This window comes from Pseudoliparis swirei, chromosome 1 (genome assembly GCF_029220125.1).
Source record: "Pseudoliparis swirei isolate HS2019 ecotype Mariana Trench chromosome 1, NWPU_hadal_v1, whole genome shotgun sequence".
Lineage (NCBI taxonomy): Eukaryota > Metazoa > Chordata > Actinopteri > Perciformes > Liparidae > Pseudoliparis > Pseudoliparis swirei.
Window position 1 is genome coordinate 812,150 of NC_079388.1, and position 27,382 is coordinate 839,531.

Consider the following 27,382-nt stretch of genomic DNA (forward strand, 5'->3'; position numbering starts at 1 on the left):
TGTTCATGAGCTCACGTCCCTCTGGGTGTTCATGAGCTCACGTCCCTCTAGATGTTCATGAGCTCACGTCCCTCTAGATGTTCATGAGCTCACGCCCCTTTGGTTGGACACAACTCTAACTCCTCAGCGCCTCCACTTGTGTTTTCAGATCGACTACATGGTCTCCACCACCATTGCAGATGAGATGAACTACATGTAGTAAGCACTCGCTCCATGAACATACAACGTCTACACATATTTAAATTAGAATTGAATTAAACGGAAATGAAATCAAACAGTCTATACCTGGAGACCATTTCTGGATGTGTGAGTTGAGGAGGGAAGAAGCTGCTCTAGTCTAGCTTGTGACTGAGTGGGAGTATCTCCGCGGTGCCACAACACACACACACACACACACACTCACAAACTCACCAGCACTGGTTTTCTTTCCCAGTGACTACTGCACTCTCCAAGCCATCAAGGTCCACAACATCGTCGTCACGATGCAGTGAGGTGTCGTGTGTGTGTGTGTGTGTGTGTGTGTGTGTGTGTGTGTGTGTGTGTGTGTGTGTGTGTGTGTGTGTGTGTGTGTGTGTGTGTGTGTGTGTGTGTGTGTGTGTGTGTGTGTGTGTGTGTGTGTGGCTTCACCTCGTCTCCCCCCCGTGCAGAGTGACCGTCACCACCACGTACTTTGGCCACGCGGAGCAGGTGTCTCAGGAGATGTACCAGTACGTGGACTGTGGAGGGAACACCACCTCTCTGAGGGGGATGACCCCCCCCCCCCACCCTGCTGAGTCAGCGTTACATGGGCCGCTGTGATGTCTGACGAACGGCTGCGGTTATTTACTTCTATAGAACATGTTATTTCTGATGGAAGTGAATTGCATTCAGCAAAGAAGAAGAAACAATCTACAGCATTAAAAACATTTTATAAATTATAAAATTTGCATATTGTCATTAATAGAAGACTATTTCAAGATCTGTATCACACTATTACTGCTACTAACATCCCTCTCTGGTAATTACACAAGCTCTTTTGTGACTATGAGATCGGTATTTTGTAATAACCTTCTTATAATCACAGTACTCTTCCTGCGTCCTCTTCTTGTAACAATGCGTGATGATGATAGAGCTCTGATGAAGAGCAGCCGAAGAGGCCGACACACAGTCCTCTAGCTCCTCTTCTATTTACCTCTCAAATAGGCATCTATAAATGATGTAATAATGTGTACTCTATGGCATCTATAAATGATGTAGTAATGTGTACTCTATGACATCTACAGGTGATGTAATAATGTGTACTCTATGGCATCTATAGGTGATGTAATAATGTGTACTCTATGACATCTACAGGTGATGTAATAATGTGTACTCTATGGCATCTACAGGTGATGTAATAATGTGTACTCTATGACATCTACAGGTGATGTAATAATGTGTACTCTATGGCATCTATAGGTGATGTAATAATGTGTCCTCTATGGCATCTACAGGTGATGTAATAATGTGTACTCTATGACATCTACAGGTGATGTAATAATGTGTACTTTGTCAAGACGATGGGACCAAACCATGAAGAGGAAGGCATGTAGGTCCTGATTGTAAGAAAACAATATTTCATATCTCAAGATAACCTGATTTAAATAAGTATAACAATGAGCATAGCTCAACATTGACAATAAGTTATGTTCCAAAGAAAACTAGCTTAAAGGTAATCACAGAGTAGGCTTCTTCGGGAGAGGTTTAATGACAGCTACTTTAAGGAGTGTGGTACGTGGCCTGTTAGCAGAGACACATTGATAATATCTAATAGAGAGCTGCCAATTAAAGGCAAAACGTCTTTAAGCAGCCTCGTCGGGATGGGGTCCAAGAGTCAGGTAGACGTGTTCGAAGTAGAAACCGTTGAAGATAATTGGTCACGGTTGATGGGAGAAAAGCCCTCCAAATATACAACAGGGCATACAGCGGTTTCCAAGGCCATTCCACTTGAGGACAGATTGGCACTGGTTAAGGGCAAGAGATTATTAATCGTGTCCCTAATAGTTAAAATCTTTTCATTAAAGAAGTTCATAAAGTCATTACCACTGAGGTCTATAGGAATACTGGGCTCCACAGAGCTGTGACTCTCTGTCAGCCTGGCTACAGTGCTGAAGAGAAACCTGGGGTTGTTCTTATTTTTCTCTATTACTGATGAGTAATAGGCTGCTCTGGCATTACGGAGGGCCTTCTTATAAGTTTTAAGACTATCTCGCCAAACTAAGCGGGATTCTTTCACAATCTATTGTCAAATATGTTTCCTCCAATTCACATGTGGTAAATGAAATTTGTAGTATATAAACATATTTAGTAGGAGACGCTGAAAACTACTGAACCACCAAGCTACTGCACTAGTCGTGTAACACTGGACCAGCTACATGGTCTGAGCCGCTGCAGGGTCCACACAGCACGGACTCCTCAGTCACCCCTTTCATGTATTTTAGTTAAATATCTGTTGATAAATGTTTCCTGTGACATTTTGTTGTTGGGTATAATACAAACAGTAATGTTGATAATTGACAAGATTAGAGTGTGTGTGTGTCACATCTTGAAAGACCCTGGTGTTCTATGATATAGTAATGATGTCATAGTAGTGAGTAATGAGGTCATACGAGTGAGGTCATAGTAGTGAGTAGTGAGGTCATAGTAGTGAGTAATGAGGTCATAGTAGTGAGGTCATAGTAGTGAGTAGTGAGGTCATAGTAGTGAGGGCATAGTAGTGAGGTCGTAGTAGTGTAGTAGTGAGGTCATATTAGTGAGTAATGAGGTAATAGTAGTGTAGTAGTGAGGTCATAGTAGTGAGTAGTGAGGTCATAGTAGTGAGTAGTGATGTCATTGTAGTGAGTAGTGAGGTCATAGTAGTGAGGTCATGCTTAGTGTCTTCCTGTGTTTAGTCTTCAGCTGAACCAGAGCCGAGGAGCCTCCCTCAGAGGGTGGTGCTGGATGGTTGGAGGCTTTACTGAAGGATACTCTGACCACGCTGCTGCTCCACAGCCGCTCCACCCAGGCTGGAGCAACGTAAGCGCGCGAGTAGATCACATGAAGTCAGTGCACAGGATGGATGAGTAGGAATAGACGGCACAGGATCTTTTCCTTCAAACATTTTTTTCCCAGGTGGGTTTGCGGCCCATTGATTGATGTCTTGATATTATTTAAATTGTTTGAGACTAAGGTAAGCACACTTCATATTTGGGTTTTACAGGAAGAACAATGATTGGATATTCATTTAAAATTTAATCTTTATATATTATTAAATATGTGCACAATATGACGTTAAAAAGGATTACAAATGTATTTTTTATTTAAATCTGAATCTCATCGTTTATTTCTGGAGTAGAGTTCAAACAATAGAAAATGTGTATGCCCTATGAAAGGTGAAAAGGTCGAGTAGTTATTTAAATAAATGGAGACTCCCGCCTCTGATTGGCCGGCAGCCTTGTGTCCAGCTCTGGACACGTCCGGCCCATCGGGCAGGGGGCGGGGCCACAGCCAGCAGCTCTCTGTTTAAATGAATATCAATCACGGCTGAGCCGTCGCCACGGGGCCTGTGATTGGTTCACAGCAGACCAACCTGGAGCTGCTATCAGTGTCCATTCAGTGACAACAATGACTCTGCATAACTAATGAGCTCTGTCCAGGCTCAAGTGTGGACCTCACGCTATCCTCCGAGTAGCTTTGAACATGACCAGCAGCCTCCGGGGCCCGAACGCTGGACCACGGACCCCAAAGAAGAGCAATAATGCTTTCATGAAAAACAATTAGTCAATTAAAGCTTCAGCAGCAGCGACGCAGCCAGAGGAGGACACAGGCTCCGCTCCATCGGGATTACTTTTTACACATCTATTAGGTTCTTGAAGGTGTTCTGAGGGAAGAGGTCTTGACGTCAAGAAGGTTGGAGTGAAGAACATCCAAAATGGAACCAAGGCTCTTTCTCGCCTGCCTGGCAACCTTCTGCTGTTTCAGTAAGTACAGTTTAGCTTTTTACATTCGGAGCTTGTCCGGCTGTTGGAGAGTTTAGGATGAGGCTCAAGTCCAGAGAGCAGAGGATGCTGCTGCACTCCATCTGCTCTGCTGTGACTCTCCGTCAGCTGGAAGTCACGTCTCTGGTTGTCCCTCCGCCAGGTTACAGCCTGGAAGCCTGAAACATCCTCAGAACAGCTTCCTTTTGAAGATCCTATTGAATCAATGAGTTTCACTAGAGCTGTGTCTTTATATCGTCTTTATATCGTCTTCATATCGTCTTCATATCGCCTCTGACATTTACGTTTCTGAAATCCTCATTTACTAATCCAGGTTATATTACTATTGATAGGGACTGAATGATCAATTCCACTGTGTTCACATGAATGTATGCTCTTGTTAATATATCTACATATATATACATATGTGAATGTTTTTTCCTCCATCCCCTGCACAAATATGTACAATATGCAAACTTAAAGTGACGGTAAATGTCTGCATGTAAACTGGAGGTGAGCCTTAAGTTCCACAGAAAAATGTAGATCTGGTAATATTCATGTATAATTTGACAAAAAGCGTTCTCACAACGTTGCCCTGGTCCACTCAGGCTACCCTTCAACACACATGCATAACGCAGTAAATACATGTTTACATACCTCAGAGGCTATTATATGGAACACACATTGAATAACATTGTTTAGCCTTCAGAACAATATGCAAATGACCTGACCATTGTGTCACTATAAGCAGAGGGCTAGTGAATGTCTTTGGGGGGGGGGGGGTAATTGTCTAAAAAAACTCTTCAACATTTGAATATAAACTGGTCAAAATGTGTAATTATCAATCGTGAATGAACATTTAAGGGTTACAATTGATGGTCATCAAATCACTAACCAAGAAAGTTTATTCTTGAACTTAAAAACAATAGTTTTACAAATTGCTTGTTAGTGAGCAGAAGAAGAAGAAGAAGAAGAAGAAGAAGAAGAAGAAGAAGAAGAAGAAGAAGAAGAAGAAGAGGAGCAGACAGCTCCAGGAGAAGACTCACACTCTATTTCCACCCTGTGAACTTGATCTAGTTGTTTCTGGGTTTCATTGTTTGAGGTCATATGAAAAGATAAAAATACATTTCCAACATTTATTTAAAGAGCGTTTCAGTAAGAAAGAGTTTTTTAGGCCCGATTATCACATCATGAACATTTAAAATCACCCAGCAGGTCGTAGACGGGGAAGAAACGTTTTATTAGAGAAACCAGAGCAGCTTTCCATGTGAGGGGCAGCAGTTAGACAGTGTCCTTAGCTCGGTGAGTTGGTGACCTCTGACCTTTGGGACCCCCCCCCCCACCCCTCCCAAAGGTCAGGGAGGGGGGGGGTCCCGGTCAGCAGATCAGTCTGTGTGGGGGGTGCACAGACACAATAGCCTCCCCCCCCTCCCCAGTGCTCTGTCTTCAGTGAGCTGACCTTCACACCCTCATCTCCATAACACTGAGCTCAGATTGAGACCTTATTACAAATATGTGTGTGGAAGGTAATCCCCCCCCTCCAGCTGCCCAGGACGTCCCCCCCCCCCCCCGTGTGGGTCCTCACTCAGCTTCACACCCCTCGCTTTAATCCACAGCTGGGACACAAAGGGCCTGTGGTGGCCGGCGTGTGACACAGAAAAGGCAAACAGCTCAATCTGTGCAGAGTTTAGGATCCTGCTAAGAGGATCTGAGCCCTGTAAAGACGAGAAGGCCGGGGGCCTCGTCATGTCTGGAGCTGACTGCATGAGCCCGCTGGAAGGCAACTTCACTCAGTCCATCACACGTCTTTATCACTTTATTTCAGTTGCTCGGTGAACTCCTTCATGCTCTATGGCCGAAAGATGGCGGGGCAGCTTCTGATTGAGTAGTTATGGTAGTGAATGTCCAACTGGGTCAACTCTCCATGGTCACGGTGGGATTCAGATTATTCAGTGGTCCCATATCATTCACAGGAGTTGCACCAGACCGTATAACTAATAGTTATCTTCTGGTGCAGCTCTTCCTTTCCCATTAGATCACAGTCCATTGGATCTCTGGGAGTCCTCTGAGCTCGTGGTTTTTAAGGCGTTGTGCTTTTGATGACGTGTCCCTAAAAGGAGGAGCACAGTGGGCGTGAGGCGGCCGCCTCCTGACTACAGCTGCAGCACAGAGCCTCTCCACCACATTACAGATTATTGCTTATTGATCTGCCTGGCTGCTGGGGGCCGCGGTTCTGGCCAGTCTTTTCAATTCTGCACTGACCCCCCAATGCAGATGGGACCGTTCAAGGCACCCAAGGGCCCCGGGGGCCCAAGGCCAATACCAGTGTATGCATCGTTGAGCATGTGATCAGCCAGGAGAGATAAGTCTGAGAACAACAATGGTAAAACAATGGCACTGACCTTATATGGGTTTGTTATCGAAAAATAGTTACTCTTCATATCACGTGATAGAAATCTTGTAAGTTTTACAGGACATGTACAAAATTCAGTTCTATGAGAATGTCTTGAATAGGGCCGGTACCCTGGAAACAAGAAAGTAGTGTTGCTTTGGTACTTTAACTTGGGTATTTCATCTCCACAACTACATATATATGTATATATATTTACATATATATATATATATAAATATATACATATACATATATATATATATATATATACACATATATATATATTTACATATATATATATAAATATATAAATACATATATATACAGGACTGTCTCAGAAAATTAGAATATTGTGATGAAGTTCTTTATTTTCTGTAATGCAATTCAAAAAACAAAAATGTCATGCATTCTGGATTCATTACAAATCAACTGAAATATTGCAAGCCTTTTATTCTTTTAATATTGCTGATTATGGCTTACAGCTTAAGAAAACTCAAATATCCTATCTCTAAATATTAGAATATCATGAAAAAGTATACTAGTAGGGTATTAAACAAATCACTTGAATTGTCTAATTAACTCGAAACACCTGCAAGGGTTTCCTGAGCCTTGACAAACACTCAGCTGTTATAAATCTTTTTTTACTTGGTCTGAGGAAATATTAAAATTTTATGAGATAGGATTTTAGAGTTTTCTTAAGCTGTAAGCCATAATCAGCAATATTAAAAGAATAAAAGGCTTGCAATATTTCAGTTGATTTGTAATGAATCCAGAATGCATGACATTTTTGTTTTTTTAATTGCATTACAGAAAATAAAGAACTTTATCACAATATTCTAATTTTCTGAGACAGTCCTGTATATATGTATATATATATACATATATATATGTATATATATATATATTTAAACAGATGATGGAAGACCAATATTGACCACACTGAGCTTAATGTAGTTGTTAAATAAATAAATAAATAACCCTTTACAGTACAAGCAGCCTTAAACTATACCTGTTATAATTTACCATAGCACTACGAGTCATGAACACGTTCCTCAGACTAACTCAGGAACGCTGAACTTGCCAGTTGGCTGGAACCAGAGAGCTTTGCAGACCTCCGGCTGAAAGAGCCAGACGTGAGGGTCTGACTCCCATGAGGAGGCGAAGGAGGGTCACGGCGTCACGCTCAGGCCTTCAACCACACGTGTGTTAGTTAAACTGCTTCCTCTGGCACGGATATGAGAGGAGAAGAGGCCAGAAAGGGAATATTAGAACTGATTTGTCCATATTTGTTCATATTTAAATCAGTTAGCCAACATTTGCTTGAATATGATGTCTGCAGGTAATTGCATCGAGTCCTTAGAATATGAAGCTCCAACCCTGAGTCTTACACCTCCTGCTCAGCCTGAAGCTTTTCCTTGTGCTCAGATCTATACATCCCTCCAACAGGGATGTGTTCATACATCCGATATGCATGTAGGGATAAATGGGAGTGAGGAAGAGGAAGCTCAGGAGCCTTCTCTCTCTTTGTACGCGAGGGAGCCAGACGTCTGTGGACATCAGGGCCTGAGACCCCCTGAACAATAGCAGTGGACATCTTGGGCTGGACACAAGCTGCCCCCCCCCCTCTACACACCCACCCTCCTCACCTCTGACTGCCTCATGACCCCTGAGGGGCTCGGGGTTACGAGCTCAGGGTGTTGGTGTGGGGGTTGCTGGACAACCCCCTCCCTTAAAAAGAAAATCTCATTATATACTCCATGCCCGATATTGAAAATATTCCAATCTCTAATGCTGTGCAGTTAATAACGCCTCCTGAGTTATGGCTGATACACCTGTACAATATCATAGAACCCCAGGTTCATGAAGATAAACCCACTCTGTGTTGACTCTCTGGTCAGCTCCACTTTGAGGTGGCGTTGTATTAAACGATGTTCCTATTTTATTCACCCAAGCCTAAACATAATTAAAGAGTTGAATTATAGTTTAAACTTCTAAGTCAATATATTAATAATACTAATAAATCAAATGTAAGCAACCAGTCCTCCTGCAGTGTGCAGCTGCTACCACGGTGACTGTTTCCAGTCAGACTAACACAATAAAAGAACAACTTTCACATTTACGATCATTACAAAAAAAATTGTTTTGCTTTTTCCTCGTATTTATTTTTGAGGTTCTCCAAAAGTAGCGAAAGGTAATCAAGTTGTGATATTGTAACAGTTGAATTAGTTCACTGACTACATCGTAGCAGTTCATTAGTAATTGTATCAGAATTAATTTTTTAATAGCTGGTGTAGTTACATAAGATGTTACTCTGCATCAGTGTTTTAAGACCCAATAGCCTCAGAGGTAACCAGGTTAGCCTTAACCTGACTTACCATAACCCGGCCTCTCAGGCCTCTCAGGCCTCACACCATGTGTTCCACAACCACGGGATGCAAGGCCCCCCTGGGAGCCCTGGATTTCATTAGCAGGCCTGAGTGATGGGAGGCTCTTCAGGGGCGCTGCAGGCTTCTCTGAGCCCAGTCCACCTCCAGCACAGCTCCTCACAACCAGATACTCATTTCTGGATGTGACACACCAGTGAGACCAGGAAGAGCTGCACGCTCATCTGATCAACGCCCACGAGGTTGAACCAGAACACGAGTCACCAACCTGCTCATCGCCACAAAAATCACTGCTGCGATGTCTGAGTGGCAAATTCTACGCTATCTGTATTCAATATAGCATCACGCTGCGTTCCCATCCACCAGGTACGGCCAGCAATAATAAATATAGCTGCTGGAAGAAATGTGGCTGTGTGCACCACAAACTAAAAGACAGTGTATTGATGAAGAGGCACAAATCAAAAAGGGTTTTAAATGCAGTATATATATGTATGCAGTATATAAATTCAGGTACATATATGCAGTATATGTATATATATATATATATATATATATGTACTGCAGTATATAAATTCAGGTACATATATTTCTATATATATATATATATATTTCTATATATATATAAATACCACAATGTTTTGGAATGCAGTATGTATATATATATATATAGATATAAATATATATATGCAGTAAATAAATTCAGTATATATATGTGTATATGTCTATATATATGTATATATGTATGTATATATGTATATTTATATATATATAAATATATGTATGTATATTTATATATAAATATATGTATGTATATATACACATATATATAAATATATGTATGTATATATACACATGTATATACACTACCGTTCAAAAATTTGGGGTCATCCAGACAATTTCGTGTCTTACATGAAAACTCACTTTTATTTATCAAATGAATTGAAAATTGAATATAAAATATAGTCAAGACATTGACAAGATTAGAAATAATGATTAATATTTGTAGTATTAATTTTGTTCTTCAAACTTCAAGCTCAAAGGAAGGCCAGTTGTATAGCTTATATCACCAGCATAACTGTTTTCAGCTGTGCTAACATAATTGCACAAGGGTTTTCTAATCAGACATTAGTCTTCTAAGGCGATTAGCAAACACAATGTACCATTAGAACACTGGAGTGATAGTTGATGGAAATGGGCCTCTTTTCACCTATGGAGATATTTCATTAGAAACCAGACGTTTCCACCTAGAATAGTCATTTACCACATTAACAATGTATAGTGTGTATTTTTGATTAATGTTATCTTTATTGAAAAAACAGTGCTTTTCTTTGAAAAATAAAGACATTTCTAAGTGACCCCAAACTTTTTAACGGTAGTGTACATGCAGTATATAAATGCAGTATATATATGGATATATATAAATATATATATATGCAGTATATAAATGCAGTATATATATATATATATATAAATATATACATATGTGTGTCTGCATTGGTAGTTAAGTGAGAAAATGTGTTTGTTTGAGGTTTTCAATAATAATAGAAATCAATACCAATAGATATACTAGAAATACATCGTCCGTGTTGTGATGCTCAGCAGCATCATCTGGTCTGCAGGGGGACATTAACTTGACTGAAGCCAAACTCAAGTTCATCTGCACACTGCTGGGTGTGGGACGTGATGCTCGGAGGCCATCGCAGCCCTGGACAACAAGGACTGTGTGACTCACAGCCCAGCTGACCTCAAGGCAATATTTGGTTGAACAGATGCACGACTCCTCAGTGACATTAATAAGGTATTGTGCAGGTTCAAGTGCAGCCGCCATTGTTACCGCCTCGCGGCTTCGCAAAGCGGCTACTGCGAGGGTTCAAGGTTCTTTGTATGCGAGGACATTAACAGCAGAAAAAGACTGAAAGAAAACAGGGAAGACTGGGAGTGTCACCAAGGTCACGCAGGGGAGGGGACGAGGGTGAGGACGAGGGCTCTGGTGGCATGGGAAAGTCACCTCAGAGATGGATGTGAAAGAACGGGAAGGGCCGGGAGGGGTGGAGGGGATGCATAAGAAGGGGCAGATGGTGGCGGCTGACAGGAGTTTTTACAGAGGTTACTGTGGGTTAGGCACAAATAAGCATAGTCACAACACTATTGTTACACTTGGCCCCTTCCTTCAATGGAGGGTCTCCTAACTTGACCCCGGCAGCCATTGCCAGTGTTCTCCTCCCCAGCTGGGTATTGTTGTTGCCCTCTCTGGCTGGATGGCTCGCCGGCATCCAGCTTCTCATTGTGGCTTCACTTGGAGCCACGAAAGCAAACGCACCATCAATCAAACGAGGTGGTTTCTGGTGGTGAGCGGGGTTCTCCAGGCACATGGCGTGGCGTTCTCTGAGACTCGGCGTCCAACAGAGTAGCCTCCCCTCGAGCTTTTGTCTCTGGAACTTTGGGAAGTTTGTTAGTTTTACCAAATCTTGACTTCTCAGTTCAAGGTTGCTCCTCTGGGTCCAACTCATCTGTGTTTCAGCAAACACTCCCTTCGGTTCTCAATGACTTGGTTCTGGTGTGGATTTAGTTAGAAGGACTGCTGGATGGATTGGGCAGGTCAGATTTACCAATAGCCAATGTGCTGTGTGAGTGTAGACCCCAGCTTGGTATCACCTTTGATCTGTGTGTCAGTATTTCTAATACCACAGTTAAATTACTTTTTATTAAATGTATTTTGGATAACCCAAAATTACAAATTAGATAGAAAATAGGTGCTCAGTGTATCCTAGAGGAGATAGGAGCTCAGTGTATCCTAACGTCCCCCAGCAGCCTCTCAGCCTATAGCAGCATCTCTAGGTCTGGACCAGGTGAACCTGGTTCAGGTCTAACTATAAGACCACCAAGAGGAAAGTCTTCAGTCTACATGAGGTGACTGTGTCTGCCTCCAGGACTGAAGGTGGAGCTGGTTCATAAAAGAGGAGGAGCTTGATACCTGAAGGCTCTGGCTCCTCCTACTTTAGACTCTAGGGACCACAAGTAGCCCCGCATTTTGTGAGCAATGAGGTAATACGGTACTATAAGCACTCCAGTGGTGTAATATGATACGATAAGCACTCTAGTTGGGAAATATATTACTACAAGCTCCTTAAGGTATGACAGACCTCACCAATTTGCAGGTGAAGAGAAAGATTTTACATTTAATTCTTGATTTTACGAGGAGCCAGTGCAGAGAAGCTAATACAGGAGTAATATATCTCATCCAGGTTGTTATGTCTTTAAGACATCTTGAAGTTTAATGAGCTGGTTGGTCTCCTCTGGTTTGATCGATAGATATAATTGAGTATCATCTGCATAACAATGAAACTTTATGGAGTGTTTCCTGATAATTTTGCCAAAATGAAGCATGTATAAGGTAAATAAAATTGGTCCAAGCACAGAGCCTTGTGGAACTCCGTGTCTAACGTTAGTGGTCATCGAGGCTTCATCCGCCGGTCAATAAACATAAATGTATTCATGCTCATTGACTGAGGCTTATTAGACCACACATGACCATGTACAGGACGCATATGTGTGGTCCCTCTGATTACCTTCTCTTCCACCCAGGGGGCTGCCTGGCCTCGGAGCTGTCCTTCCTGCTTGAACCGAGTGATGTCATCGCGGTGAGGGATCGCCCGCTCATGCTGGACTGTCGGGTGCAGGGGGAGGAGCCAATCACGGTCACGTGGCGTAAAAACGGGGCGCCGTTGCCCACCAGCCCGCAGGTCCAGGTGCTGGAGAACGGCACGCTGGTCATCCGGAGCTTCCAGAAGCGCAAAGAGGGGAGCGACGCGGACATGGGCGAGTACGACTGCGCCGCCCAGAACCGCTACGGCATGCTGGTCAGCCGCAAGGCCAAGGTCGTTTTGGCATGTAAGTGTTACATGACTGTTACAATCCATGTGTTGGTGTGCCATACAATTACATCAACTTTAAAACCATGGTGCTTCATGAGTTCCTACCGCTGCATCAATGAGATATGAAAATGTAGAAATCATATTTAAGAGATCCTCATCTCACGTATATGGAAACAATCTAATCGTTTAGAAAGTGATATTGTAATTATAAAAAATGTTTGTGTACTTTGAAGACGATACGTTATATTATATTTACAAGAACAAAATCAAGATATATATTTGTTTGGGTTGATTCAATTTCCTTCTATTCATCATCATCAAACATACACGTTCACTGTAGGTATGGCTGTTGTCAGGATTTTAGAAATACTGAGATCACGAGTCCCTCAACACCCGACAAACACACAACTGTACAAATAGTTATATTATTAATTGCCCATTTATATTAATTTCTTGTTGGGAATATAGATATAAGTGTATTGCTTGATAAATTATTGACCTGTAAGTAGTCAAATTAAATATAAACAAAAAATACTGGATTCTGCCAATAAAACCCCCACCGGGTGTTTGTTTAATATTGTAGAATGTAAACTGTATAAATATATAATACCTCAAAGGTAGGCGTGGCCTGGTGGTAATAGTTTATCCCTTCAGCTGGGTTGGCTGTACAATTAAGTTTTGGTTAGAGTGAAAGTTTTCAAGAGCAACAAGTTTCACAATATGGTTTTTTATTTGACATAAATATAGATAAATGATGTTTCATGCAGTCATCACATTCCACCGCTCACTATTTAAGAAGGAAGGGCAGCTTCAATCAGCTTCTTTCTTTACACTTTCAGTTTCTTTGGCATTGTTATGATGAAGATTGTATAAGAAACTCCAACCGGGATTTTATCAGCAGTCATTTTTTCTGGGATATTAAAGCCCATAACTACATCACCCGCAGCGCAGGGTCTCACCACATGGTGCCCCACAGTCCACATTATGGACAACCTGTAAATGACTGCTCAGCACATGTAGGAGTGTACAGTAATGTGTTAAACACACACACACACACACACACACACCTGCACGACTCTTACTTTTCCTCCCCACCTTTCAGCAGCCCAATAACACCAGGGCTTCACAGTTGATCCAGGAGAATCAAAGCCATCTCTTGGTGTTGCCATGGTGCTTTCTCAATTGCACTCTGCATGTTTCTAAGTGACTGAGGTCACATGAAAGAGAGAAACGTATTCATGAGAACACAGGTGAGCAGAGATGGATTATTAAACCGTTCTGTTCTTAAAGTTTTGACAATCTGACAACAACAAAATTCTCAAATAGCTTGGTGAGCTATACCATCCCAGTGGGTTATGGAAACAACAGATTGTAAACAAAAGGCCGATGGGAAATGTGCGTCAGTAGATTTCCCAACTTGGAAATACCAGGAAGTGGCTTGAAGTTGGAAAATCTGGCAGAAGAGATACTGAAAAAGATAGAAGCCACTCATCATCAAGAGGTTCCAGAAACACTGGATATTATACTTCTTTAATATTACCCATAGTTTCTTTTTGTTAGACCTTCCCTGTCCAGTAAACTCCCAGTTGACAGTTGAGCAGGCATCATGATGATGTCATCGGGGTTGTCCTCTCAGACGTGACAAAGCTCCTCCAGAGCCACCGTAGACGTCACAGCCGACTGAAACCATCGAGTTGATGGGTAACGCCATGACGTCCACATCATGTCTGTGTGTGTCTTGCTCCCCAGCTCTTCCGAAGTTCCACACCCACCCTCTGTCCATGTCCGTGGACGAGGGAGGCGTAGCTCGCTTCCAGTGTGAGATCAACGGAGTACCTGAGGCCAACATCACCTGGGAGAGAGAGAGAGTGGCACTCAACACCACCGACAACAGGTGACACACATTACTCCTCTACCACCTGTCAACACGTGTCCAACACGTGTGTGTAAGCGACACATGTCTTCATCCTTCTAACTCGTTTAATGCACCACCTATTTCTGGAACATCCTCTCCTCCCTGTCCAGGTACACTCTCCTGCCAATGGGTATCCTCCAGGTGACCGGCGTGAGGCAGGTGGACGCCGGGGTGTTCCGCTGTGTCGCCACCAACTCCGCCAACACTCGCTTCAGCCACGAGGCCATGCTCAAGATCACTGGTAGGGGGACATGTAGCATACACAGAGTTAAAGAGAGTCAACAATGGCCCCAACTATGTTCTTCATTCCTTAAGGTGTCGGTGTAGCTGTAGAGCTAATGGCCGTCACTGCGTCTCTGATGTTACAACTTAGATGACATCAGTCTTCAACCATTGCTTGTATCCCAAAAGGCTTTGATGACTACTCCCTTGTTGCTTCCCATCCTCCTCTCAGGTGGAGCTCCCAGAACATACAAGGAGCCAGTCATCCTGTCCGGACCCCAGAATCTGACCATCATCGTCCATCAGACGGCCATCTTAGAGTGCATCGCCACAGGAAACCCAAAGCCCATTGTTTCCTGGAGCAGGCTAGGTACCACTGCACATTTCTTATATACCGTCAATTTACTTGATCAGACGATAATAACTAATAAGAATTGTGTGCATGGTTTGAGTTGTATTTCCACCTCTGTGTGTCCACTAGACGGACGCTCCATCGGGGTGGAGGGGATCCAGGTTCTGGGGACCGGCAACCTGATGATCTCCGACGTTTCCCTGCAGCACTCTGGTGTGTATGTGTGTGCTGCCAACCGGCCCGGAACCAGAATGAGGCGGACGGCTCTGGGCCGACTCGTTGTGCAAGGTGAGGCCGAAAGTTCCCCGTTTGTTTTCTGTCGATTTCAAAGGCTCCTGCGAAACCCTCTTCCTACAGCTAGCAAGATACTTCTGGTGGTCAAATACTAAATGTATTTATTTTGCATGAATTGTATTGAAATTATTGCCAAACGTCTGTAGATTTACAATACTGGGACTACTTTATATCGGGATTAGCTTTAAAAGAATCCATCATATGTGGAACTAAAGTTATACAGAACATGGACGCAGATGGGACTTTTGGGGCTGTGATGCTGCGTTCACACCAAAAGCGTAAGGCCAATATTCGTACGGCTTTACTAGCGCGAGTTTACTCGTTTGACTATTTATGCTTTCCGCGTGATTCTCGTGATTCGCATCATTCGCGCCTTAGAGGGGGCGGGGCTTATCTCTGTGGCTTTACTCCATGGAAACAGTTATCATCTCCTTCATCCACCATGAAGAACTAACCACGAGTTCTGCTTCAGACTTGTTGAGGACGTCCAACAAACTTCTGAACATCTAACGCCCTCGTGTTTGGGTTCATAACATTACAGTTTTTCTCCATTGCTTTGGCTCAATTCTTGAAACAGAAATTACATTCTCAAAGCTCTTAGTGCATTTGGTAAAATAGCATATATGGTTCAGCACAACCACATAGATCCCCTTCAAAAGGTCATATCTCACCCAAAACAGTTAACTCAAGCTTCAAACCCAAATCATTTTCTCATAAAAATAGTCAGTGCCCCCAAAATGAAAACTTCCTTCTCAATTGCTGTGGCTCATCTCTCTCTTGAAAAAAGGACATTCTCAAAGCTTTAAATACATTTGCCAAAATAACCTAGATGGTTTAGCAAAACACTATGGCACACCTGCAAAAGGTCATATCTCTCCCAAAACAGACAACTCATCAGTCAAAACTCATTCCTTTTCTCATACAAATAGTCAGTGCCCCCAAAATAAAAAGTCCCTTCGTCATTGTTTAAACACTGCAGGTCAAAATGTTTAGATGTTTTGTCAGTATGGCAGTGGACCATAGAAATATCCCTCATGTGCACAATTCAATCTTGGCTTTGTCCTTTGACACTGAATGGTTACTGTAGGAGATGTTGTCTTTCCAGAATACTATGTGTATCAAACAGAACAAAGATTCATTCAAGAGGAGCCAACAAGGTTTCACATCACATACTGTATTGCACTTATACTGCCATGGAAATTATTACAGTAATTGCAAAACAGAAACAGAAAATGTGTAGCCTACAGCAAAAAAGAGTGTCAAACAAAAAGCACATACAAAATAAAATTAAGTATAGCCTACACGACTGTAACAAAACATACAGTAGGAAAGTAAAGCAAAGCTGGAGTTCAAAGCTGGAGTTCATCCTCACTCTCCTGCTCAACATCGCATCTGATGTTCTCCCTTGCGATGCAACGGGGGAAGAATCGCCGTGCATGCCGCAACCATCCCCTGCACTGATCTGCCGTGACATCGGCACAAGCAGCATCCATTGCCTGGAGAAGGGACCTCTGGTTTAGAGCCCGATGCTCATACACCCTCCACCACCACGCACCCTTGCTCCTCTTCCTCTTCCTCCTCTTCCTCGAACAGGCAGTTGCCCTTGTTCGTTTACCTGGCCAGGTGCTTCCATGTTCATACTGTAAACTCTACTGAACTTTGTCACGCCCTCGATATTTGATGGAAGCATTTATACTCCTGGATAGCACCTGTCAGCTAACTAAAATTACTGTGTGATTGGTGATCGGATGTGAGAAAATCCCCCTTGATTAGTAAAGTTCTAGTTGAACCTGAAAATGTAGCCGATGATCCAAGAGATCCATATTACAGTATATACCATGATGTTTTTCATGGTATTATGTGCCTGAACGATTTTGACAGAGGAGTGAACTATTGTGCAGGTGATGATGTAAACAAGGAAATTATGCCAAGATGTTTTGCAGAGAACAACCACTTGACTGAGAAGCAACAGTCGGTTTAGACCAGCAAGATGTATTCAATTGGTAAGTGGGCTAACTGAAGGCAATTGTACCTAACCATGTGCACAGATGTGCTAAATCATTTGAAATGTGTGCAAGCTGTAGGCAATTGTACTTGTCATTTGCAAGGAGTTTCTAAAACAATTGCAATTTGATGAAAGGAATGAGAAATTCAAATCTGTTGTGAACAAGTGCCCAGTGGTTTGGAGGTTTGCACGAGTTGTTTTGAGAATGTCATTTCTGTTTCAAGAATTGAGCCAAAGCAATGGAGAAAAACTGTAATATAATAGATATATATATTAATACATGACATCACCCGTAGGCTCACACAGCTCGGTGACCTTCACCTCTAGTCTGAATGTCTCTTCAGCTCCACTAGAGCAGCAGTTAGATTCACCAACGGAGGAGCAGCTCAACTCTGATTGGCTCTCACAACTCAGCGTTTTTTACCAAAGTTGAAATATTTCAACATGAGGCGAATTTTCGGCGCCGCACAATTCGCGTCATCCACAACGCCCAGCAAAAATTCATGTCAATTGTAACCATTCGCGTCCGTACATTGACTTGCACAAAAAGTTCACAGCGCTTTTGGCGTGAACGCAGCGTGAGTGTCTGTTTCAAGACTCAACATTTCTGTTCATAAAGTCTTCAAGCTAACGTAGCACTGTCTGAGTTGGCCAGCACTGTGTTCATAGCAGAAATGCAGGAGCTGTTTCTGAATCACGAGTTTCTGTCATAGAGCATTCTGATATGTGATCATAAATGTGTTTTTAGATATATTAAGTTCTGTTGTCTTTCTAGCTACAGCTACTGCGGTACTAACGTCAGTTTACTGTAATACAGCAGCTCGGTGGGTCACACTAACACGCTGAGGCCGTGCTTATGATTGGTTAGCATGCAATTATTATCATTCATACTATGTAGACGCTGACTTATGTATTTTAAGATATCAGCATCCGTATTCAGGTATTTGATTTCTCTTGCGTACAGTGGGAGGAGATGTGTCTATGTACCGGGTCCACAGAGATGAAGCTGATTAAACCTCAAACGTTGGACTGTTCCTTTACAGTAATATAAAAACAGAGCATGATGCATTCAGGGACGAGAGGGCTGAGTGAATAAATGAGTTGTAATTATACATTAACATATTGAAGTTGTCATGTTATCCTACTGTAAATGGTTTCATAGAGACACGTTCTGTCCAGCGGGTGAGAGGGAAGTCTGCGTCGGCCTGCTGAGCCTGCTGCCACCGCGGAGATGGATGGATGGATGATGGATGGATGGATGGATAGATGGATTGATGGATGGATGAATGGACAGATGACCAGATGGATAGATGAATGGATGGATAGATGGATGGATGGATGGATAGATGAATGGATGGATGGATTGATGGATGGATGAATGGAAAGATGCACATATGGATAGATGAATGAATAGATGGATAGATGGATGGATGGGTGGATGAATGGATGGATAGATGGGTGGATGGATAGATGGGTGGATTAATAGATGGATAGATAGATGGATTGATGGATGGATAGATGGATGGATGAATGGGTGGATGAATGGATGAATAGATGGATTGATGGATGGATAGATGAAGGGATGGGTGGATGAATGGGTGGATGAAGGGATGGATGGATGCTGGCTGTAAGTCGAAACGCCTCCAGGAGATTCACGCCGGAGGGGGCTGGGGGTCATTTAGAGACCGACATGGAGCGTGTGGATTATTATTAATATTTTATATAGTCATATTTCTTTTCAGTCTCTGAGAAATAAATCTTTGGCTGGATTCACTGTGGTATGTATTTTGCTGCTTCATCTGAGAAGAGGTTGGGAGGATGGGTTGTGAGTGTGATGAAGAGATCTGCCTTTTGCACGCAGCATAAAGCCGCGGGACCAGTCATCATATTTCAATACTCTTTCAGTAATTTACAAGACATTTCAAACCATTCCCATGGTTGTGTTTGTCTTTGCTGGTTGAGTTTTGTTTGAAGCGATTGGCTTATGTCTTGTAGCCAGAGCATTGCTTTTAATTTGATAAATGGTTTCATTATATTCATTATTGATTCATGATTGAGCGTGAACCCAACACACCTCTTTTACTGCTGGACACAATATTCAACGAGCATTTTACAAGCTCATGTAGGTGGTGCTCTTATGAGCTTTGTATATATATATATATATATATATATATATATATATATATATATAATAATAATAATGTATAATAATAATAATTTATAATAATAATAATGTATAATAATAATAATATATAATAATAATAATAATAATAATAATTTATAAGAAGAATAATAATAATGTATAATAATAATAATTTATAATAATACTAATTATGTATAATAATAATATATTATAATAATAATAATGTATTATAATAATACTAATGTATAATTATAATAATTTATACGAATAATAATAATGTATAATAATAATATATTATAATAATAATAATTTATAATACAAATCGTGTGCAGGCTGAGTATGACCAGTAAACGGAGTTTAATATGTGATGTTGTGATGAGACGTCCTCAGTCTGTGGAGTAAACACTTTAGAGTTAAAGTCTTTACTCTGGACTATAAAGCAATAGAAAGACCGGAGCACATTTCATTATTGTATTCTCATAAGAAGGAAAAAGATCCATTTTTATGAATATAGATTTATATAATTAAGCTTTTACTTCATCCATTTTTTGTTGTGTCCGACTTTTTGAGCAGATCATGTGATAACTGACCTTGTCACTATCTCAGTGATTTAAAGTTTCTAGTTCTAGATGAGAGCCGGGGCAGATTTATAATATATTCAACAGTTTATTCATCTTTTTGGGTTTGAGAGAGAAAACCAGTTCCCACAGATTTAGAAATGGAAATGTCCTCATTATGCAAATTAGATTCTTTTTCTTCTTCTTCAATAGAGCTGTTAGACAATGCCCAGTCATAATATGGTGTGAGGAAACTTTGACATTAAAACGAGAGTGACGATATTTATATGTCACAGATCATGTGATATTATGTTGCATATGGTAGCGCATAAAACATGACTTTGTATATTTATATGTTGTAAGTGTGGACTCCGATAAGTTTTAACATGATTTAAATCTGGTCAAATAAGAAAAAAAGTGTAGCTGTAGGAAACAAATAAGAATACAAAGTGTGCACAAATGATTGTAAATCAACGATGACGTTACACACAGAATCAATGAACAAAGTTCTATACGCATGGATACCAAAGCAACACACAGCGACATGTCCATTCATATCATTTGTGCTTTTCTTCACATTAACAAACTTATATATTTCATTTATTTATGATCTATAACCACAAGTGTTGCAATTATTTCTTAAAAGTATCACTTTACAGGCTCTAAATTGGCTTTCTAAGTAATAGAAAAAACGTTTTTAAATCTAGAAAACAAAAGCAATTCGAGCAATTAGACACAATAAAACAATAGGATCATGTTTGTTCTTGTTCATTTGTCTTTTGTAACGATAAACTCACGCACAGGTGTAAATATAATATATAATATATAATATATAATAGATAATACAGCTTGAATGTGAAGACATAAATGGTGAATGTCCTTATTATCCAGCTGCAGTCAATACGGTGGGAACTTGTGAGACCGGCTGCTATGTGTGTGTGTGTGTGTGTGTGTGTGTGTGTGTGTGTGTGTGTGTCCACGGTCATGGTCACGATGAAGGGACAAAGAAGACGACACACAAAGAGACACAAAGGTGGAGGACAGCTAGACGGTCAATGCAGGGTGCGAGGTGCACGGGGGGGGGGGGGGGATGCCAGGGGAATTAATGACCTACGACTTCTGACCCCTGACCTGAGGATGCAGGGTGTGTGTGAAAACAGTTGGGGGGGGGAGGCGCTGGAGTCAGGACAGATGGATGGAGGGGTGGACGGAGAAAGGAGGCGTGGTCTCAGGGTAAATTAGGGAGAGCAGGAAGATGAATAGGGGGTAGGGCTCATGGCAACCAGAGAGACACAAAGAATGGACAGCCATATTGGCCAATCCCTCCTTCCCTCCTTCCCTCCTTCCCTCTTTCCCTCCTTCCCTCCTTCCCCCCCCTCCTCCTCGTCTGGACTTTATTTAAGTTCTGTTTCAAGGTCGTGAAGTTGATGTCAAAAAGGGAGTTACACGAGTGGACTGAAATAAATGTCCAAATGTGTTTGGTGTTAGAAACAAATACTCCAAGTGTTTCAATGTCATATTACTAGATACTCCACCTAACCTCAAAAGAAAATATAGTGTTATGTAACATATTGCACTGATTCCAGCAGCTGACATGACTGATGATGACTCTGATAGATCTTCATCGTACATTTAAGTAACTCCTTCCAAAATGTAATTGGTACTGGATTACATTGGTTAGTTGTTTTCAGTTAACATCCTTGAAAATAGTTAAGAGGTTAGAGGACCTTTAAAGTATTACACATTAAAATACTCTTTGCAGTTCAGTGCAATAATATTTAGAATCTTTTAATGTTTCTTCTTTATTTAATAGTATTTAAATACATTCACTCTTCATCCAATCTGTACTGATGTGAATGTAGTTCTGTTTAGAGCCGGTCCAACATGACAGATGAATGGACCCCCCCCCCCCCCACACACACACACACACACACACACACACACGCACACACACACCTCCCCTCCTCCTCCTCATAAAGGAAAAATATATATATAAAAATAAATTGTGAGGTCAACAGAATCAGCGATCAATAGCAGATGGACTCTGATGAACGGTCAGCGGAGGACGCCCAACACGTTCTAACATGATGGATGGACAGCAGCTAGAATGAGCACACACACACACACACACACAGACACACACACACACACACTCACACACACACAGACACACACACACACACACACACACACAGACACACACACTCTCTCACACACACACACACACACATGCACACACACACACATTCACACACATACACATGCACACACATTTGATAAATTAGTGTAAATTGTCTTGATATAGCTAATCCATAATAATAATAATATTTTTTTTTCAATGTGATTAGTTTAGTGATTTGAGACTGATGATGAAGATGAGGATGAGGACGAGTCGCAAGAGATATAAAGCTGTGTGCCATCGGCGTAGCCGTGAAAGTGGAGACCGTGGTGGCGTAGGATGTTGCCAGGGGGAACAAGTAGAGGATGAAGAGGAGGGGACCGAGTACTGGACCTTGAGGGACACCTTGAGGGTCTGGGGCTGTGTCATACCTGAATGTATTGATGCTAACGAACTGTTGGTGGTTGGAGAGGTAAGACCTGAACCAGGAGAGGCTGAGCCTGTAATGAGGAGGGAGGACTCAAGACGGGAGAGAAGGAGGGAGGGTTGCTAGTCAAAGGCTGCATGAGGTCCAGTAGGATGTTGTGGAAGTGGTCATCAGAGGAGAGACAACATATCATTTGTTTTGGCTGGCAGGTGTTTGTTGAATCCTACATGAAAAAAATTTCAAATTGTTAATCACCTCACAAGGAATTTTAAAGGAATATGATTTATGGAAGGTATTTTACACACCTGTACCCCACCAGAGACGTGTCTACCTTAGTCTGTTGTCTCCTTCAGTCTGTTGTCTCCTTCAGGGGAGAGTTGATAGGAATGCTCTGACCAAAAGAAGAAAGAAAACTGGATGAACGCGTCCTTATTGAAATGGCCATCCTCCTGAACCCCTCCCCCCCCTTCCCCCTCCCCCTTGCTTATGGACGGGTGGTTGGGGGGTGGGGGTTCACAGAGGGTGTTGAGGTCAATAGGTCAATGAGATGCTGAGCGTGGGCTGAAGTGGGAGGGGCTTTGCTGCTGCCCATATCTCAGCACATATCTCATGTGCCTCTCGCATTGAACAGACATCCTGAGAGGTATCCCTCTTGCAGTCTGGAGGATGAGATGTTTTTTATTCAGAAGCTTTGATAACTCCCCACGTTAGGTTGGATGCATCGTTACGGGAGAGACCACAGCCCTCGATTAAAATGCTGCAATTACAATTTTACTGGCTGATAACCATTTTTAAAAGTTTGACCAGCTGATTCTTTGCCTAAAATAAGAATTACAGCAAGGCTGGAATGTTTTCACCACTGTCCCAAAATTTAGTTTCACCCGTCTTGAAGTCAGAGTCAATTCTAAATGTTGTCTTTTTACTCTATTTTATTTGCATAAAAACACCTGCAAGTCAAATGAGTATCATACACCATTTTGTCTTTATTTGATTTAAACTAGTTCAAAGCGAGTTTTAGGAAGTTAAAGAAGTCATATTTCATCTCAATCTGATTTATTGTTATAATTGAACCTTCGACCAGGACACATCTTTACTGAATAAAGCTAGACGCAATGCACGACAATCACGTCTTTGAAACTGTAAATTGTAAATACATTATTTTAGATAAATGTATCAATGACATGATGAAGGGTTCATGGGGAACCTGAGTCTGATGTGTAGATTCATATCGTGTCTCACCTCCCTCTGCTCCTCCTCTGCTCTTCCTCTGCCTCTCCTCAGCTCCTCCTGAGATCCTGCAGTGGCCGCAGTCCGTCTCCAGGCCAGCAGGGGGCAGTGCTGTATTCACCTGTGTGGCCCAAGGCGTCCCCGAGCCTCACCTCATCTGGCTGAAGAACGGCAAGGTGTTGATGCCCGGACACAACGTCAAACTGACCAATAACAACAGGTGGGCGGAGTCAATACATGGAACATGACGTCAGTCCCTCCAGTAGTGGGAGTGGGAGTAGTAGTAGTAGCAGCAGTATTAGTAGTAGTAACAACACTGACTAGCTGTAGCCTAGTAGTGGTAGTTGTAACACAGACTAGCTGTAGTAGTGGTAGTGATAACACAGACTAGCTGTAGTAGTGGTAGTGATAACACTGACTAGCTGTAGTAGTGGTAGTAGTAACACTGACTAGCTGTAGTAGTGAGAGTTGTAACACTGACTAGCTGTAGTAGTGGTAGTAATATCACTGACTAGCTGTAGTAGTGGTAGTAGTAATAACACAGACTAGCTGTAGTAGTGGTAGTAGTAACACTGACTAGCTGTAGTAGTGGGAGTAGTAATAACACAGACTAGCTGTAGTAGTGGTAGTAGTAACACTGACTAGCTGTAGTAGTGGGAGTTGTAACACTGACTAGCTGTAGTAGTGGTAGTAGTAATAACACAGACTAGCTGTAGTAGTGGTAGTAGTAACACTGACTAGCTGTAGTAGTGGGAGTTGTAACACTGACTAGCTGTAGTAGTGGTAGTAATATCACTGACTAGCTGTAGTAGTGGTAGTAGTAATAACACTGACTAGCTGTAGTAGTGGGAGTAGAAACACTGACTAGCTGTAGTAGTGTTAGTAGTAATAACACAGACTAGCTGTAGTAGTGGTAGTAATATCACTGACTAGCTGTAGTAGTGGTAGTAGTAATAACACAGACTAGCTGTAGTAGTGGTAGTAATATCACTGACTAGCTGTAGTAGTGTTAGTAATATCACTGACTAGCTGTAGTAGTGGTAGTAGTAATAACACAGACTAGCTGTAGTAGTGGTAGTAGTAACACTGACTAGCTGTAGTAGTGGGAGTAATATCACTGACTAGCTGTCGTAGTGGTAGTAGTAACACAGACTAGCTGTAGTAGTGGTAGTAGTAATAACACAGACTAGCTGTAGTAGTGGTAGTAATATCACAGACTAGCTGTAGTAGTGGTAGTAGTAACACTGACTAGCTGTAGTAGTGGTAGTAATATCACTGACTAGCTGTAGTAGTGGTAGTAGTAATAACACTGACTAGCTGTAGTAGTGGGAGTAGTAACACTGACTAGCTGTAGTAGTGTTAGTAATATCACTGACTAGCTGTAGTAGTGGTAGTAGTAATAACACAGACTAGCTGTAGTAGTGGTAGTAGTAACACTGACTAGCTGTAGTAGTGGGAGTAACATCACTGACTAGCTGTAGTAGTGGTAGTTGTAACACTGACTAGCTGTAGTAGTGTTAGTAATATCACTGACTAGCTGTAGTAGTGGTAGTAGTAATAACACAGACTAGCTGTAGTAGTGGTAGTAGTAACACTGACTAGCTGTAGTAGTGGGAGTTGTAACACTGACTAGCTGTAGTAGTGGTAGTAATATCACTGACTAGCTGTAGTAGTGGTAGTAGTAATAACACAGACTAGCTGTAGTAGTGGTAGTAGTAACACTGACTAGCTGTAGTAGTGGGAGTTGTAACACTGACTAGCTGTAGTAGTGGTAGTAGTAATAACACTGACTAGCTGTAGTAGTGGTAGTAGTAACACTGACTAGCTGTAGTAGTGGGAGTAGTAACACTGACTAGCTGTAGTAGTGTTATTAATATCACTGACTAGCTGTAGTAGTGGTAGTAGTAATAACACTGACTAGCTGTAGTAGTGGGAGTAATATCACTGACTAGCTGTAGTAGTGGTAGTTGTAACACTGACTAGCTGTAGTAGTGGTAGTAGTAACACTGACTAGCTGTCGTAGTGGTAGTAGTAACACAGACTAGCTGTAGTAGTGGTAGATGACGAGCAGTGGGTTGATGAGCTGTGTGTTGTCGTGCAGCACTCTGGCTCTGACCCGTATCAGTTCAGAGGACGAGGCCATCTACCAATGCATCGCTGAGAACAGCGCCGGCACCAACCAGGCCAGTGCCCGCCTGGCGGTGGCCCAGGACCAGGAGCTGCCCGGTGCCCCCCAGGGCCTGGCCGGCAGCGCGCTGTCCACCACCGCCCTGCAGATCACATGGAGCCAGCCGCCGGCCAGCGGCACCGACAGCATCATCGGATACGTCCTGCACATCCGCAAGATAGGAGGTGAGTGACGACACGCACACACGCACACACACACACACACACACACACAGCAAGTCTACTAGAAACAAACCATCTGTACGTCATTCAATTTTGTCCTGAGAGCACAAGGTACCCGGTTCGATCCCCGCTCTCCCCATAGTTGCAAAGTGTCCTTGAGCAATGTGTGTGTGTGTGTGTGTGTGTGTGTGTGTGTGTGTGTGTGTGTGTGTGTGTGTGTGTGTGTGTGTGTGTGTGTGTGTGTGTGTGGTTCAGACCCTGACAGTCTGGAGCTGCAGGAAGCGATCAGTAAAGGAAGCTTCCAGCATGATGTGGCCAACCTGGAGGCAGCCACCACCTACTCCCTGTACCTGAAGGCCTACTCCCCTCTGGGCGCCAGCCAGCAGTCCCACACCGTGGTCACCACGACACTAGGGGGCGGTAAGAGCACCAGACACCGGAGGGGGGTTCTGAGGCAGAAGAAGATGAATTCAATTTTCAATTCAGTTTATTTTATATAGTCCAATATCACAAATTATTACTCCCCACAGAGGGCTTTACAATCAGTACACACACGACATCCCTGACCTTTGACCTCACATCGGATCAGACGAGAGAAAATAAGATAAGATTCCAAAGTCCAGTAGAAGCTATAGAAGTCGTGTTGAAAACAATAGCATAAGTTAAATATCCCGAGATGCTCAGCAGTCAAATCAAATTTTTAGAAAATTACAAATGTAAAGTGACAGTGCATCAATGCAAAACTGGTGGAAACACATGTTTGAACTGAACTAGGTGAACACTATTGTTCCATGTTATGTTCAAAGAGCCCGTTGTGTAACCAGAGAACAGCTTCCACGCATAAATACTCAATTCAGTGCAAGTTCATGAGTCTATTTCTATAGCTATAAGTTTCAAGTTTCAAGTTTCAAGTTTTTATTGTCACATCCCCTTTTATACAAGTATAATCGGTTCGTGAAATTCTTATGTGCAAAACACCCGACAGCAGTAGCAGACTAAAAAAAGAATAAGAATGAGAATAAACTATACAATATCCAGACAAAAAAAAGAAGAAAGTATTAACAATATATATATAAAACAATGTAATAGAATATACAATATATATATAAAACAATGTAATAAAATATACACTTTTTTTGAGACTATA

General features: G+C 42.1%; 1 protein-coding gene across 1 annotated transcript in view; it reads left to right on the forward strand.

The window, feature by feature from the left end:
* Window positions 1–482: 482 nt before the first annotated feature.
* The window catches only part of si:ch211-57n23.4 (immunoglobulin superfamily DCC subclass member 3), a 36,398-nt gene continuing 9,498 nt past the window's right edge, over window positions 483–27,382 (forward strand). Inside the window, exons 1-11 of the mRNA XM_056420355.1 lie at window positions 483–487; window positions 648–707; window positions 5,591–5,754; window positions 12,336–12,641; window positions 14,375–14,519; window positions 14,651–14,781; window positions 14,995–15,132; window positions 15,244–15,402; window positions 23,941–24,106; window positions 25,988–26,238; window positions 26,491–26,655. Coding sequence (XP_056276330.1) covers window positions 483–487; window positions 648–707; window positions 5,591–5,754; window positions 12,336–12,641; window positions 14,375–14,519; window positions 14,651–14,781; window positions 14,995–15,132; window positions 15,244–15,402; window positions 23,941–24,106; window positions 25,988–26,238; window positions 26,491–26,655 — 1,690 coding nt within the window. The remainder of the gene's footprint in view (window positions 488–647; window positions 708–5,590; window positions 5,755–12,335; window positions 12,642–14,374; window positions 14,520–14,650; window positions 14,782–14,994; window positions 15,133–15,243; window positions 15,403–23,940; window positions 24,107–25,987; window positions 26,239–26,490; window positions 26,656–27,382) is intronic.